Source organism: Mustela putorius, unplaced genomic scaffold (genome assembly GCF_011764305.1).
Source record: "Mustela putorius furo isolate JIRA1106 unplaced genomic scaffold, ASM1176430v1.1 tig00000228_pilon_pilon_pilon, whole genome shotgun sequence".
NCBI classification, from domain to species: Eukaryota; Metazoa; Chordata; class Mammalia; order Carnivora; family Mustelidae; genus Mustela; species Mustela putorius.
The window spans coordinates 15456459-15472621 of NW_025421322.1; the positions used below are offsets into that span (position 1 = coordinate 15456459).

Consider the following 16163-nt stretch of genomic DNA (forward strand, 5'->3'; position numbering starts at 1 on the left):
TTTGAGTAACCTTTTCATGGATGGATAAATGGATAAATAAATGAATCAGTGAATGAGGGTTCAGCTGCTGTATTTCCTTATCAATTTCTCTACTGCTCTATAAAAGATGATATAAATGGGGTGTTGTCATGGAGAAAATACAAGTAAAAGTAGTTCTTTCTGAGATTCTGAAGTTTCTGTGGGGGAGGGGAGGCAACCAGATAAAGGTGATGGGATAAGCAGCTAATTAAAGACTTTCTGCCTAAGGGCAATAAATGGCAGGTTCAGGGGCTTTTCAAAAAAGACCTCCCACTAACAAAAGTACTTATGCCTTAGGCCATATATTGTCAGAGCTATTAGTGGCTGCAGGGGGTTATTTGAATCACAGAGTCTCAGAGGGAGGACAGCTTGGTATTTTATGGGACTGAAAATTTTAAGAAATCTGAAGTGTAACAAGGTCAAATTTGGAAGATAAAAACTCAGTCTTTGGCATATATTTTTCAGTTTTATATTTATTCCAAGCCCAATGTTCTTATCAAAATATCATTGTACTTTATTATAATTTGCCTAAGAATGGCTGGATATGACAGATTTGTGCACAATTACTAAGTATCACTTAGATACTGGTCATTTAAACTTGTAGGTCCCCTACCTTAGTATTTGACCATGTTAACTGTAAGGACCACCCATCTGTCATGACTAATGGGGCTGTTTTTCACTCAAGGTTTAATTTTATTCTGTCAGTTTTTGCAAAATTATGAAACATTTCATTATGTTTTACTATAGCCAAAAAAAAAAAAAAAAAAAAAAAAAAACAAGGAAAGTGTTGGTAACCATAGTAAGAACCATGAAACTAAAATAATGCAGAGGAGATGGAAATCATTAGGAATGTGGAAAGCTGACTTCTTTTGGTTTCAGATGGATGCTCACTTGGCTTAAGTTGTTAATTGAGTATTCACAGAATAGTAAACAGAGAAAATACAATTATAAAATCTGGTAAATAGATTGTCAAAGATGATAACTAAACTGTAAAGAGTAAAAAGAGAATTTGTTCTCTCTCAGAATAAAACTACCCAGATCATATGTAAATCTATTGTTTGCTCTTTCCTACAGAAATAGTCTCGTGGGAAGAGTTCCAAACTTCCAATGGCTTGTAAAGGTCTAAGCAAGCAAAATGAGCAAGAGCATCAGTATCTGGTGAGGAGGGTATGTGTTGTAATGAACACTGGGTATTATATAAGACTGATGAATCACAGACTTGTACCCCTGAAACAAATAGAAAAAATTAATTAACAAAGCCTGAAATTGAAAATACCTGCCTCCCGGACTTGGGAAACTGTCCAGTTGTTTGACCTCTACAAGAATTCAGGAAATTATCACAGCTAATTGCTAAAATCCATTCCCTGAATGAAAGTTTATTGACTATGTATTATATGCCAGGTCCTCTTTTGGAAGAACATAAAAACTATAGTGTCAGGACAGAGGTGGACAAGAAAGACTAAGAAACTAAAAACAAAACAAAATAAACAAAAAACAAAAACAGACAAAAAATCTCCCAAACGATACGTAATATGGTGGATATTTGTCATTAAAGAAAAGCAGAGTAAAGGCATAGAATAAATGGAACTTGGGTAGCAGAAAATTATTTTGGATAGGATGTTCAAGGAAGATTATCAGTTTGAATGAAGTGATGTAGTAAGCCTAAAATTGGGAATGCATGTTCCAAGCAGAAGAAATAGAATGTTCAAAGATCTTGAGGCAATTAATATTTTATTCATGACAAATGTTGATGATGAACTAAAATTAAAGATAATGCTTTGGGGTACCTGGGTAGCTCAGTAGGTTAAGCATCCACGAATTAAGCAACTCTTGATTTTGGCTCAGATCATGACCTCAGGGTTGTGAGATTGAGCCCCACGTTGGGTTCTATGATCGGCAAGAATCTCCTTGTCCCTCTCCCTCTGCTCCTTCCCCTCCCCACTTCAAATAAATAAATAAATGCAATCTTAAAAATAAAACAAATAAAATTAAAGATAATGATTTGATACTAACCTAAAGATGACTGGGTATTTGACTCTCATAGTTGAATCTTTAAGGCATCAAACCTTTTCCTTTTTTGAATATTTTAAGACACAATTATTTTTATTCAGAACATTTTGAAGCTAAAAATATTTACAATTAAAAATAGAAATACATGTATATTTTCATTTGGCAGTTAGATCAAATAGTAGACCCTAAACTGAGTTATCATCTGAGTGCCATTTAGAATCACCACCCTTCTAGTTTTGGACTCAATTTTATCATTAAGATAAAAACATAAACCTTAGTAATAATATAGGGGTTTTCTTCCACTTTAAATAAAGATGATTTATTTTTAGCGTTTAGAATTTGTATTCTTTTTATCCCTCAATATATTATTTTTCTCTCTTTCCTTTTCTTATTCCTAAAATATCCTTTTGTTGGAGGCTATGGCATGGTTGGAGTCGAGGATCAAACCAGGCCCTGACTTGTGTCTCCTTTAAAGTCTGGACACCTTGATAATGGGGTAAAGACAGGAAAGTTGAGTAACACTGAGAAAGGGTCCATGCTATGTGTCGTGCGCTTGCCTACGTGACTTCCCACACACTCTCCCTACAAAAGTGAATAATGTGGTCAGGGTCATGAATTCTTAGTTGGTCCTTGTTGTTCCTGTACCTCCCATAACCCACTCCCTGGTTGATTGTCTTGCTAATGGCTTTAGCCCAGACTACCTGGCATCACAAGGTTGGCTTGTTGTTAATGTAAACTTGTTATAGGAACTTCCGGTCATCAACTAAGTACCGATGTATTACTCCTCCTATTGCAGTCTGCCTTGTAAATGCTTGTAAGATGTGGAATAAAATCGGCACTGTTGGACATCCTCCCCAGTGTCCCTCCTGGCCCCATCTCTTTGTCTCTTAATTTCTTTTCACCATCCTCTTAACCCTCACGTTTCCTGGTCAATTTGTCACGCCGGCCACAACATCCTTTCTTTCATTTTTCTGGTTTTATTCCTTCTTTAATGTCTTTTTATCTCTTCTTCTAACCCTGTCTCATTTTTCATATTTTCATAGACAAAAGAAATTTCTTTGAATAATCAAGTTTTTTAACTTTTCAAGAACAGAAGGAAAGTCTGAATGAAAATCTTTGTTAAATATACATAGTCAAAACCAATTACAGTCATATTAATCACTGTTTAATTTTTTCTTTCTTTCTTTCTTTTTTTTTTTTTTTTTGATAATGAGAATACAGCAATGGGAAAGAAAAAATTGTAAGCAGGCTCCATACCCAGCTTGAAACCCATTGCAGGGCTGGATCTCATCACCCTGAGATGATGACCTGAGCCAAAATTAAGGGTCAGATGCTTAACCAACTGAGCTACCCAGGTACCCTACCACTGTTTAAATTTTAACTTCATTAATTTTATACTTTCACATATAATGAGAACAAACCAAATCATTAACATATGCCTTTTATTTTAAATCAGTTCCTTTTCAACCATTTGTCCTTAAATACGGCAATTGGTAGAAAGAAATTTCAGTCTCCCAAAATTAAATATTTGATTAAATTAATATTTTAATAATAATTTTTAAATGACTGCTATTTTAATTTTAATTTTAATAAATATTTTATTATTTTAATAAATAATATTTTATTTTAATAAATAACTGCTATTATTCTCAAAAAAATTGTTATTATATGTCATCCAATGTCTTTTTTAAAAGTTTTAAGTGCAAAAAAAAATGTTACATTCAAGGGACCTTAAATTATTAAATTGGAAAGGATGATAAGAGTCCATGTGTTTTGCCTTTTTAAGATATAAAAATCTCCTGTAGAAGATAGTTTTTACATTTATTAACTTTAAAATGTTATTAAAACATATCAACAAATGAGAATCAATAATATCAAGCCTTTTGTCAGTACTGTGTGTCAATTCTATATTCTAGATCCAATACCTTTAGAATTAAAGTTTTATCTCCTGCTTCTGTGAGGGAAGATTTGGAAACAACAATAACAACTTAATTATTGAGTACTTACTGGATTCTAAGAACTAATAGTCACAATAAACCTATAAGGGAATTCTCTTATATTCTTGATTTATTGATATGGCAATTGAGAATAAGAAATTGTGTAAATTTTCCAGGATCATGTAGTGACTCACCCACATCTCAGTGTTAAAGTCAGAGCACAAGACTATTATTGCCCAAGACTTAATTAACCCTTATACTAAGAATTTAGATTTCCCAGCTGTGGGAATTTTATTCGGTTTTACATGATTATTTACAATTTTCCTCATTAACATGATAAATAGACAAATAGAACCTTTAACAGATAATTTATAAAGTTATACTTCTGTACTCTGCATTGATAACAGGTTCTCTGAACACTCAAACTAGAGCAATATTTAAAGATTAATGAGCTAGTTTATGAATTGCCAGATGTCATTGTATCATTCTACTTTTATAAAAAATGAATATTTTCAAGGAATTTTCATTATGTATATGAAACTAAATGAAGACAGTTACTTACCTAGTTACCTTCTATTATACAGTATTGATATTTTCTATCAATACCTACATAAATAAAGTAAAAGTGACACAAATTATGTAAATAATTACCAGGAAAAGTGAGACAGAAATAATGACTGATTCTTGATATTTATAGAGAAATATTAAAAAATCTATTGTGAGGCTGAAGAGATTTATTATTATCATGTATCTGTCTTCAATTATTAAGCTGATTTAAAGCAATGTAATTTCCGATTTATGCATATTGCATGACTAATTTTGGCATAGACATATAGGAACATTTCTCTCAGCTCATGGTCTTTAGTTTAGGATAATTTATTTATTACTATTTTATAAGAGTATGAAGTCGACATATATTGTGGCTCAAAAGGAGAAACATCTGTTTTGTCTGTATGAGAGTATAAAAGTACAGAAAGGGGAAGATCTGTTGGTTCCATTAACCCTACCCAGCTCCATGCTAGCTAAAATACTGGAGGGACATTAACTCCCAATGATTTGTTTTCTTGTACTTGTTGACTGTCAAAAATGTATTTCAATAGGATAAGAAATCTCACATTATAAATAAAATGTAGATATCAAATAAGAAGGAATTAGCTTATAAATCAAAACCTAAAAAGAAGCAGTCCTCTATTATTTAGGCTGGTATGGGGTCAGAAAAAAGTAGTTAATGCCCCAGCTCCACCACCCACTATGTCCTGATAGTTTAAAAATAACTATTTTACCTCCCTAAAACTCAGTTTCTTCAACTGTAAATTCTTAAAGTAACTTTTCCAATTGGTTTGCTGCAAGGATTACATTAAATATGTATGTAAATTGCTCAGCATGAAAGCTGGCAAACAGAAAGGATTAAGTAATTGCTAATGGTATCAGAAATTGTGGTTATTTAGCTAAAAGATGAGAAAGTTAGAGAATCATTTATAGCCTTCTACTGATTTAAATTATTTTTATAGGTAGTTTTCAACAAAGAAAAGAATAACAGAATAATAGCTCCCATTCCACTTATTACAGTGGGCAGAACTAAAATATTTGGTGTAAGAAAAATGCCCTGTGAAATATGTTAGCTGTTTCTGTTTTGGGCTGGTGATAACAAGTTTCCAGGAAGACCACGCAACCATTCTTCCTTACTTTATATTCCTAATAGCCTTGATTTTTACCATATTCCTAGCACAATTACTAACAATGTCCTGATGTGGATGGAAAACACATGATACTTAGAGCAGACATATCCTAAACAATTACATCTTCTATAAATGGTATCAACAGAATTTACTCCTTCCTCAGAGAAAATCAGTATATTGATTCACAATTTGAAAGCACACTTTAGTTTAATGAACTATGAGCTAACATTATATTAAATCTCTGTTAAAATATGGTAAAATGTGTTTTCAAAAATTAAAAATTAAAAAATATTGATGCACATAATTTCTTTCCAGGTATGGCGTCTGGGTGGCTGGCTCAGTGGCTTAAAGCCTCTGCCTTCAGTTCAGGTGGGTCATGATCCCAGGATCCCAGGATATAGCCTCCCATTATGCTCTCTGCTCAGCAGGGAGCCTGCTTTCTCCTCTCTCTCTCTCTGCCTGCCTCTCTGCCTAGTTAAATAAATAAATAAAATATTTAAAAATAAATAAGTAAATACATTTTATATACTTATAAGTGTATATGTGTGCATATATACAATCATGTCACTCTTTGAAAAATTGGAATTGGGATTATTAAAATAAAAACAAAATTTTGCTTATCTTTTATTTAAATAATTCTTCCTCTTATTTTGTAAACCACATACCAATATAACTTTAATGAAAAAATTCAATTCGCAAGAGCTATTTCTTAACCTGAGATTAAATTTTACCATTCTTCTTTTAAAATAATACTGTATAATTAGGGGTACCTATGTGGCTCAGTCATTTAAGCATCAGACTCCTAATTTCAGTCTGGTCATGATACTGGTGTCCTGAGACCAAGCTCTGTCTTGGACTCTGTGCTCAGTGTGGAGTCTGCTTGAGATCCCCTCCATCTCTTTCTGTCCCTCACTCCCCACTAGTACATTTTCTCTCTCTCTCAAATAAATAAATCTTTTAAAAAATAACATTATACCATGTAATCAAAGAAAATAATTTTCAGATATGCTCTCCGGACAAAAGAGTAATAAACTTCCTAGCATACCTTTTCCATATCTATAGAACTATACAAGAGCCAAAAGTCATTGTAATGAACTTGAAGTAATATAAAATTCTAAATTTTTTGTGGTTTAGGAACTATTTTAATCTGTTTAATATAATTTGACAGGATTAAGAGCTTATAATTTTAGAAAGTGTATATTCTATTTACCAATTTAAATTAGATACAGTCTTACAAAAATGAAGTTTTAAACAATTAGATTTCTGGCTAACTGTATGTATTCCACTCATCAAAAATGTATCACTTAGACTTATGAGATCTCTTATTTTGTATTTTTTACACATATTTACAAATAATAGATAAAAGGAAAAAAAGATTTATTTTCTAATGCATATTTTGTAATTCTTTTGATACCAAAATAGAATACGTTAAAAAAAAAATCAGCTTCTGAGATCTTTAAAAGATATATAAATTCTTTACATACTGGCTTAGGAATCTCTGCATAAAATTTTAGAGATGTTTATTTCAACAATCCCATATTAGTAGCATTCAAATTTTGTGTTACTGGCAATATGTGCATATATCTTCATACATCTAAATCAATAAATGAGGAAACTATCCAGCTAATTCAATACAAAATATTCTTCATTGATCACATTATATCTGAACTACAGCAAATATCCATATTTGCTTGTCCTATTTAGGTACATCATAACTAACGCAATATTTAAAAATTAAGGTATAACTATTAGATCTAAAATAGAATTATTGATAGATGCAAGATAACTAATTTTGATATAAAATATGTACAGTCACAAAGCATTCAAGTTTACATACTCACCAATACAGGTAGGTAAGGAATCATTCCATTGGGCCAAAGAATTGGGCACAGTATCACACCTAATTGCAATGGATCCATGGAGAATATATCCTGGATTACATTCAAAAAGAACCAATGAACCAACTGCAAATTCATTGCCAATCCTTCTTCCAAATCTTGGTTCAGGCACAGAGCTGCACTGTGTAGAACTTGTTCTAGGAACAGCTGTGTACAAATAATTATTGATTTTAATTTCATATTTGGTAGAGAAATGCAGATTTCAAAATGTAGCTATTTAAACAAATTTCAAAGAAATCTTTACTTTTTATCAGCACTGAAATTAACAACTTGAATATATTTCTAAAAGTTCTAATATTCATACAGAAAAAATATAATTTAAAATGAATACTGCTATTGTCATCAAGATTTTTTAATTTAAAAAAATCTTACTTTTAATCCTTTAAACAACATCAAGTAAGTTTTTTTTTTTTTTTTGGTTTTACTAAACTCATTAATATAACAAAATAGTTTGGATTAGGTATTTCCATTTACAGGATGATGACTGAAAGATATATTTTTTCTTTTTAAACTAGTATACCATGTTCCAATATGTGTCAGGTTACATGAGGTAATGTCACATTTTATTTTTCAGTATTTCATAGATTTAAAAAAGAAAATAAACATTGTACTAATTTCACAGTTTGTTCACAAACTTAATTGTTCAAAATTGTGTTTGTTATTGAATATAATTATGTTCAAGGCTAAGTATAAGTCAGACAGATTAACAACAATAGAAGTTTTATTTAATAATCATACAATATCAAATTTGAAATTGCTTTTAGTTTTTATAGGTATGTACTTCGATTGTGACTTTTTTTTTTTTGGTTTAGTAAAATAGAATGATAACAGGATGTTTTTTCTTTTTAAAACACATACAGATGGGATTAAAGAGTTTGACAACAGCCCAAAAAATGATATGATGAATTCCAAATAGACTGATTCCTCTTATGTGACTTGTAATAGTGCCTTTTTAAGTTCATAATATCATATACTGTTTAATGAAGGAATACTATTAAAAATGAAACAGTAAAATATTATAGACATTATAAATGGGATAAAGTTAATAAAAGTATCAAATCATGTATGTTTATAAATTTCTTAAAAATAAAGTTCAAGTTACATTTAAGAATAAATACTACATGTTCATACACAATTAAAACAAAATGTTTCAAATTATAGCCCTTAATATTTTAATGATAATGTTGAAGCTTGTCTATAAAAGGCGAGAAGAAACTGTGTAAATAAGCTTTCAATTGCACAAAAATATTTAATAGCCGTGAAGAAAGTTTGGAATCTCCTGAGAGAATGAAAAACTAAAATTTTAGAATGAAATAATGATTTCCCTGCTTGTCTAAGTACATCAGCACAAAATGCTGTACATTTTTAATTTAGAATGCTAGGCTATGGGAAAAATAGAAGATGCAGAGAGTGAAGAGTTGTCAGAAAAAAATGTTTGAAAACAATATGTTGGAAGGAAAGGAAATCATACTTGAGAATGATGATGGAAACAAAAGGTCCCTTTTAACTTTGGTCAAATTAACAGTTTTCTAGTGATGCGGGAGGAACAGGGCGAAACTTAAAAAAAAAAAAAACAACTAAAACCAACTTTGATCTCTCCTATATGGTTATGAGGATCTCATCATTAATAATTCTGAACATAGCATGAGGAAATTGATATCATTCCTTAGTGTGTTTCTAGGCTACAGGGTCACTTACCTTGATAAACAAAGTGAAATCCCTTAGCTGTTATTGGTCCAACTGAAGTAAATCGAATTGTGATCTGATTACCTGAACTCAGTGGAAGTGATTCTCCTACTCAACAAAACAAACACTAAGATATCATAAATAATTTCATTCAGTAAACCTAACAAATTATATTAATTTACACTGTTATTTGAAAATGTCACTCTATGTTCTATCAAATTACTTTAAGATAGCCTACCTCTGACAATATATTTTCTTTGGGTTCAGTTTCAATCTCAACCTTTTTACCATAAGGCTTTTATTACATTTTGATACATATTGTCTCATTTCAAAAATAATCCTTAAATATTTTATATTACATTAAATACCACAGACTCAGTGACTAAATATTATATTTACTTGATTACAATCCCCCAAAATAGTTGGTTATATTTTTCTCAAGCGTTTGAGTTACTATTGTGTTTCTATTTTTGTTTAAAATAAAGAGTGATTCTATTTTCAGTTTATTTTTCATATGGATGACATAAATCTCAACTTTCACTCTAATACCAATCAAAGTCAGTCTTTAATCAATAACTGATGCATGGCAGTTCTATTAAAGGATACCTGAATGGGATCCTGAGAGGGAAGATAACAGAGAAGATTGCTGAGTTGGCCCATCATACACCTCAACAACATCGTGGAGTGATGTCTGGAAAAATACAAACTGGCCAAACACCACTGATCAACAGGAACCAGGAGAAGCAAACAAATCACCAACCATCCAAAAACGAAAACAAAAAACAACAACAAAAAAAAAATAGAAAGAGGAGGAGAGAGAGAACAAAGTATTACAATATAATACTCATCTTTTTTCTACCTTTAAAAGAGGGTAGGTGCCAATTGGTTGATATGCCTAACACACATATCTCAGGTCATAAGGTAATGACCATGGCCTAAAAGCAATAAAATTTTTTAAATACTATTTTTTAAAAATAAATTAAATGGGTATAACATTTATCTGTAGATCAGAAACCGTAAGGTTGGTGATTAATACTTTACGAGAACTCTGATTTTTCCCATTGGTAGTTTGGTTCTCTTGACTTTGTGACTCTCTTCTCTTTTTCTAATTTTTTTCTCCTCTTTTATATAAGATAGACAATATTTTAACTTAGGGGGATTTCTTTAGATTGCTTTTAAAATGCTGTTCTGCTATAAGTAATAATTTCACTGGAAAAATATCAGCAAGATACTTTAAAGGTACAGTGTTTAGTTTACATTTTGACTTTAAAATGATTCCTAAGCATTGTTAATATTTTGCCAAAATCAAGAAATTTAATTTATAATTCCTCAGCTATTGAGATATACAATTTTACAAAATGGTTGTTTTTTCGTGGTAAATACCGATCTAAAGTACTTATCAATAGATATTTATAAAGGTCTCTTTTTTGTACTTTTCCTTTAATTATATGTGAACTTTACATGTAGAAATGACCCAAACTATAACTTAAAAGAAATAACCTGTTCCAGAGCAGAAATAAGCTTGTATTTTGGGTTATTTTAAAAAAGAAAAAAATAATAAAAAATTATCCTTAAAACACTTTTTGAATAGAAAAATTATGGCATTTAAAAGAGTACTTTTTAAAGTTTAATAATGATAAGACAAAGTGATTTTTATAAGCTCAAAATCACATTACTGTAATTAAACTATACATATATATTTTAAAGTTCATTATAATTTACACTTGAGTCAAGGTGATGGTAATCCTCTGATGGTCTTGAAGACAGCCTAATTCATTTGAAACATGCTGAGTTTTTCATGTGAACACATACACATAATACTGTAAACAAAGATACACTTTTTTTTTCTTTCGTGCCTGCTAAAATAAGCTGGTGATCTCAGTCCAGTTCTTTGTGAGGTAAAGGGAAATGAAAGCAGAGACAGAGTTGTTGCTTTGAACAATTCTTACACATTCCTGGGCTATTTTTCATAAATAATCCTCCTGAAAACATTTCTTAGAAGTTATGAAAACACATTTATGTTTCTATTGAATCAGTTACATGCATTCTACTTTTTTTTAATAGTTTACAAGTCATATGACATTTCAGTCCAGACCTTTTTAAAAGACCCATATATTGGTCTACCAAATTCCAAGCCATTTCCAAAATATTCCAAAAAATATTAAGTGTTTTTGCATTTTTTTTTAGATTGGTGCTTGATCTGTTTTCAACAGTGTCTTTGAAAGTTTCTACTATAATGCAGATGTTGTCATTGTCTGTCCAAGTTTCGTCCCCCCCCCCCCCCCCCCCCCCCCCCCCCCCCCCCCCCCCCCCCCCCCCCCCCGCCCCGCAATTGTGTTAGTCTAATGATGGGCACTTTGCTAAAAACACTGTGCAACAAGGCTCTTGGTAGATAAACTATTCTTTCTCTGTATCTTTTTTGGGAAGACATAAGAAAAAGAAACTACTTAAATTTAACATCGTTTAACCCTTTCTGCCAAATATTTCAAATATTTCCTTAGGAAACATGCCCAATTCCCAAGCAAACCACCACATTACAAACAATATCTAAAAAAACCCAAAAAACAAAAAACAAAACAACTCCCCTTCAAACAAACGAACAAAACAACAACAGTCATCTAAGGGTTTTTCTAAGGAAAAAAAAGGAAAAACAATGATTTTTCTTGTTTTTAGACTCTTGTTCACAACTATTACCTTCCTACAGACAGACCAGAATTTTGTGTCACTTGTGAACTAGATATGTTAAAAGGGTAACTTCTAACAATAGAGACGTAAACACTGCATATTTGTATCATGTTAAGTAATGAAAACTGTGGGGCATGCCCTTGGAGTGTCCTTAGTAACTTGGGCCTGCAATTGGTGGTGCTCATTTTGAGATGACAGAGGGGAGAACTGAGAAGGGCAGGGGATAAGGAGTGGAGTGTTGAATCTAGCCTCATTAGCACTTATAAACTAGTAGTAAGCTACTACTCTTCAACAGGCTCTAACTGCAATAACTTACCCAATGGAAATCTTAACTTAAAAATAACTTTTATTAGGAAAAAAAAAAGTTACTCTGAGAGTATATTAAGCCATTATATGAAAAGTAAAAGTTTAAAGTATATTTTTGCATAACTTTTCTGTATTTTGAAAAATCAAGAACACCTGCATAGTGATATGATTTCCTATACATTACCAGGTTAAGTATTGCCTCATTAAATTATGTTAGGAGCCCTAACCAAATATTTCTCAGCTAGAAACCTCAAAAATTAATTGGTAAACCTTGTGTTTTGCTTCCCTAGGCCATCCACAAATGTCTTTATTTAGTTAGTTTTCTTACATTCACACCGCAGTAGGTCTTCTGCTTCTAAAATATTCTGAAGGGCCAACTGTACCCTTTGCATGGTTGAGGTCTTTGTAGGAAAATACTGTGAAAGACTTTAAGATGGATCAAAAGATAACTGGATGTTGTGTTGGGTGAGATGTTTTTTAGCCTACCCTTCTGGGTCACCTGTGTTTTGCGGGGGGGCAGTGGCGTATGCAATGGTTTATTGTCCAATGGACAGACCTGTAAATTCATTTCAGCATTCCGTGCTTATCTATATATCTATGTATCGATCTGCCTCTCTATCCACTGATCTATACTTGGCTATTGAATTCTATATTAAACCACTGTAGTATTTACTAAAACCCTCTTTAATTCCTGAGTTAAATAAAATTTTTGATAAAAAAAATTTTATAACATGTTTACTTTATATTTGCATGGGACTCAACTTATACTCTCTTTAAAAAACAAAACAAAACAAAAACACTGATCTACATACCTCAGTCTAATGACTGGACCATCATTTTATTTCTAGGACTACAATTAACCCCCAAAGTCTGGGCTGATCAGGCCATCTGAAATGATTAGCGAGCCCTCTGTCTTCTTTCTCTTAGTTTCCAACAGAGATACAAAGTTCTCTGCATCTCGGCTCCAGGGCAGCTTTCCCTCTCTCTGGAGATCTGCTTGTGAATATCAAAAGGACTTTGTTCTCAGGCTATTAGAATAGGCTATAAACACTAAGCTGCTTCTTAAGGGAAGCACCACTGTAAGTAAATTTTTCCCCTTTCTTAAGCATAATAGATCTTAAAAATAATGTTTTAACTCCTTTGTTATATGTGTATTATTGCAAGTTATAAAAAAGAAGAAAAGGGAAGCCTAATAAGGCAGAAATAAACATGTAAAATACCCCTACATACAAATCAGTCTATGCAAAGAATCTATTTATTATCTCTGAAATTACTTCTGAGCCTCTTATTTTCCATATATTTTATTCTAGAATACAGTTTGTTAATCTAACTAATATTGTTGATTCTATTCTATGAGGTACCAGAAACAATGTGGGTCAGAAAGCCGACTGGTCCAGAGAGTTTTTCTCTTAGACCCCATTAACTGTATTTGTAGTCATTCAGGTGGCAGCTTATCTTTACCTATGGAAAGATATTAAATCAGCCAATTAAATTAATTGTAAACCAACAATAGGACATGTTGGGCACATCTTTTAATGCAGATCATTGCTGTGCTAATTATTTAATCCATTCTTAAAAGCTAGTCCTCTACCAACCACAGAAGGGCAACATGTAGGAGGTGTTCTAGGCTGCATTAAAAAAAAAAAAAAAAATTATAGGGACGCCTGGGTGGCTCAGTCGGTTAAGCCGCTGCCTTCAGCTCAGGTCATGATCTCAAGGTCCTGGGATCCAGTCCCGCATGGGGCTCCTTGCTTGGCAGGGAGCCTGCTTCTCTCTCGGCCGCTGCCTGCCACTCTGCCTGCTTGTGCGCACTTTCTCTCTCTCTCTCTGACAAGTAAATAAATAAATAAAATCTTAAAAAAAAGTTACAATTTAAATTTTTTAATAAAGATTTTATTTATATATTTGAGAGAGAGAGTAGTGAGAGAGCAGGAACAGGGGGAGAAACAGGGAGCCTAAGGCAGAGTTCGATCCCAGGACCCTAAAATCATGACCTGACCCAAAAACAGACACTTAACCAATTGAGCCGCCCAGGTACCCCTACAATTTAGATTTTTAAATGTCACTTAGTCTGCTTACATCACTTAAATAGAGAAAACCTCTCATTTAGATCAGATTGATAGGCTATTCACCCTAACTTTAAAATTTCCTAGTTCATTTGCTCCCCCATGAGCAAAGAACTCAGAATGAGACAGGACATTGTGTTTATCTATTTTTCTTTGTAGATAAAGCAAAGTTTATTTGACATCTAGTTTTTACAGTGTTCTATCCAACCAGGATAGAAAGGCGGGGGTCCATCTACTGAAACAGTTTGCATGATGCAAGTGCTCACTTAACTAAGTTTCAAAAAACATTTGTTTCCTCATTCTGCACCAACTCTGCCATCTCTCCTTTAGCCACATTTGTTTAAGTCATGAGACTTAAGTCATGAGAATGCTGCTTACTTTAGCCATTTCAAATGTACATCAATAAACGATGAAAGGGTGGCTGGAATGGCATAAAGAAATTTCTGAATATTAACACATCTCCAGAATTAGAAGGCACATTGCAGATCAGCAGTCTGCAGTATCTTGGTGGAAGTATCTTGGTGGAAAACAGCACAGTAGACAGGTGAGGTGTGACATCATGCACGATATGGCTGTGCACCCAGAGGAGGGTGCATTTGTTTAGAACATAAATAAGTAGTTCTCTACTCTCGATTGCTGCTGAATGTTCCACCGTTGCCTAAGCAAGTCAGAAACTTGGAAGTTGCACTTAATTCTTGTACCATCAAAATAACTAGCTAGGGCATTCATTGTACAGAGGCTCACTGATTTAGCAATTAACTTTAAATGAGGATAATAAAACAAACATGGACACGATTGATGTTATTCAGTGATTAGGATTGGAGTTATCGAACAAAAAATAAATATTGAGTTTATGCAAACACAGAAGGGTTTTAATTTTGCCTTTGTCAATTTTGTTTTCCTCTCAGGAAGGAATCAGTCACAGAGTATCCCAATGGCACACTAGTTTTAAAAGGAAAAAAAGCCTTCAGACTCAGATGAGACCATGACGAAAGGAGCTGATCTGACCATTCCTGTTTACGGTAAAATTAAATGTCTAAGAGTGTGTGGTAAATTCAGGTCTCATTCAAACTTGCTTTGATTGTAAAAGGGATCAGATTTGGTAGAAGAAGGCAAGGAAGTAGGTCTCTAAGGGCAGTGACAGACTGTCATTAGATTTAGATGGACTAATGCTTTAAAATCACAAATCTATGGGTCTGGAATGCCCCTATAAAGATATGAAAACTAGCAAATGAAGAGTTGGGTCAGATTCTGGAATTGGACTTCAGGACTGAATCTAGGATTCAGGATACGAGGCAGTCTCTTCACCTTTCCATGCCTCAACTTCCTCGTCCATGAAATAGGGAACAATAATAGTACCTACATTCATAGGACGTCGATATTTATAAAACACTCCGAACAAGCACCTGAACACAGTAGGATGCATTAGTTACTACTATTAGTATCTTAGCCTTGTAAATATATATGCTACTAATTCAATCTGAAAATTCAGTGGTAGGCACAAGTTAATTGACCGTCGAGGTTAGATAGCGTATTTTTTCCCCCTCATACTCTCCTTTCCACGCATGCATATTTAGAACAACGTGTAGACTTAATTGGGTCAGAAGAGCATTCCAGGTGTTTTAATCAAGGTTCATTGAACTCATGATTTCAAAATGGCTATGCTCTTCTCTGTCACTTGATTTTACATTGTGTCCTTCTGGGTGGATTATGAAAGTAGGATGAGTAGTTTTCTATATGGACTAAGAAAAAGGGAGCAAGGTGAGAGAGCGTTCTACTTTTGTTTTAGTTTGTTCCCTTCATCTTAAGTCCTAGTCCCTCTGTTGCAAAAGCATTGAAATACTATCACAAAAGAAATAGTTCCCCACAGAGGGGAAT

The 16163-nt window shown here is 32.8% G+C and overlaps 1 protein-coding gene across 1 annotated transcript in view; it reads right to left on the reverse strand.

The window, feature by feature from the left end:
- CSMD3 (CUB and Sushi multiple domains 3) overlaps positions 1–16163 on the reverse strand; it is a 1237422-nt gene that overhangs the window by 171850 nt on the left and 1049409 nt on the right. Inside the window, exons 33-35 of the mRNA XM_004743466.3 lie at positions 9835–9948; positions 9241–9336; positions 7486–7689 (exon numbers count right to left, since the gene is read on the reverse strand). Coding sequence (XP_004743523.2) covers positions 7486–7689; positions 9241–9336; positions 9835–9948 — 414 coding nt within the window. The remainder of the gene's footprint in view (positions 1–7485; positions 7690–9240; positions 9337–9834; positions 9949–16163) is intronic.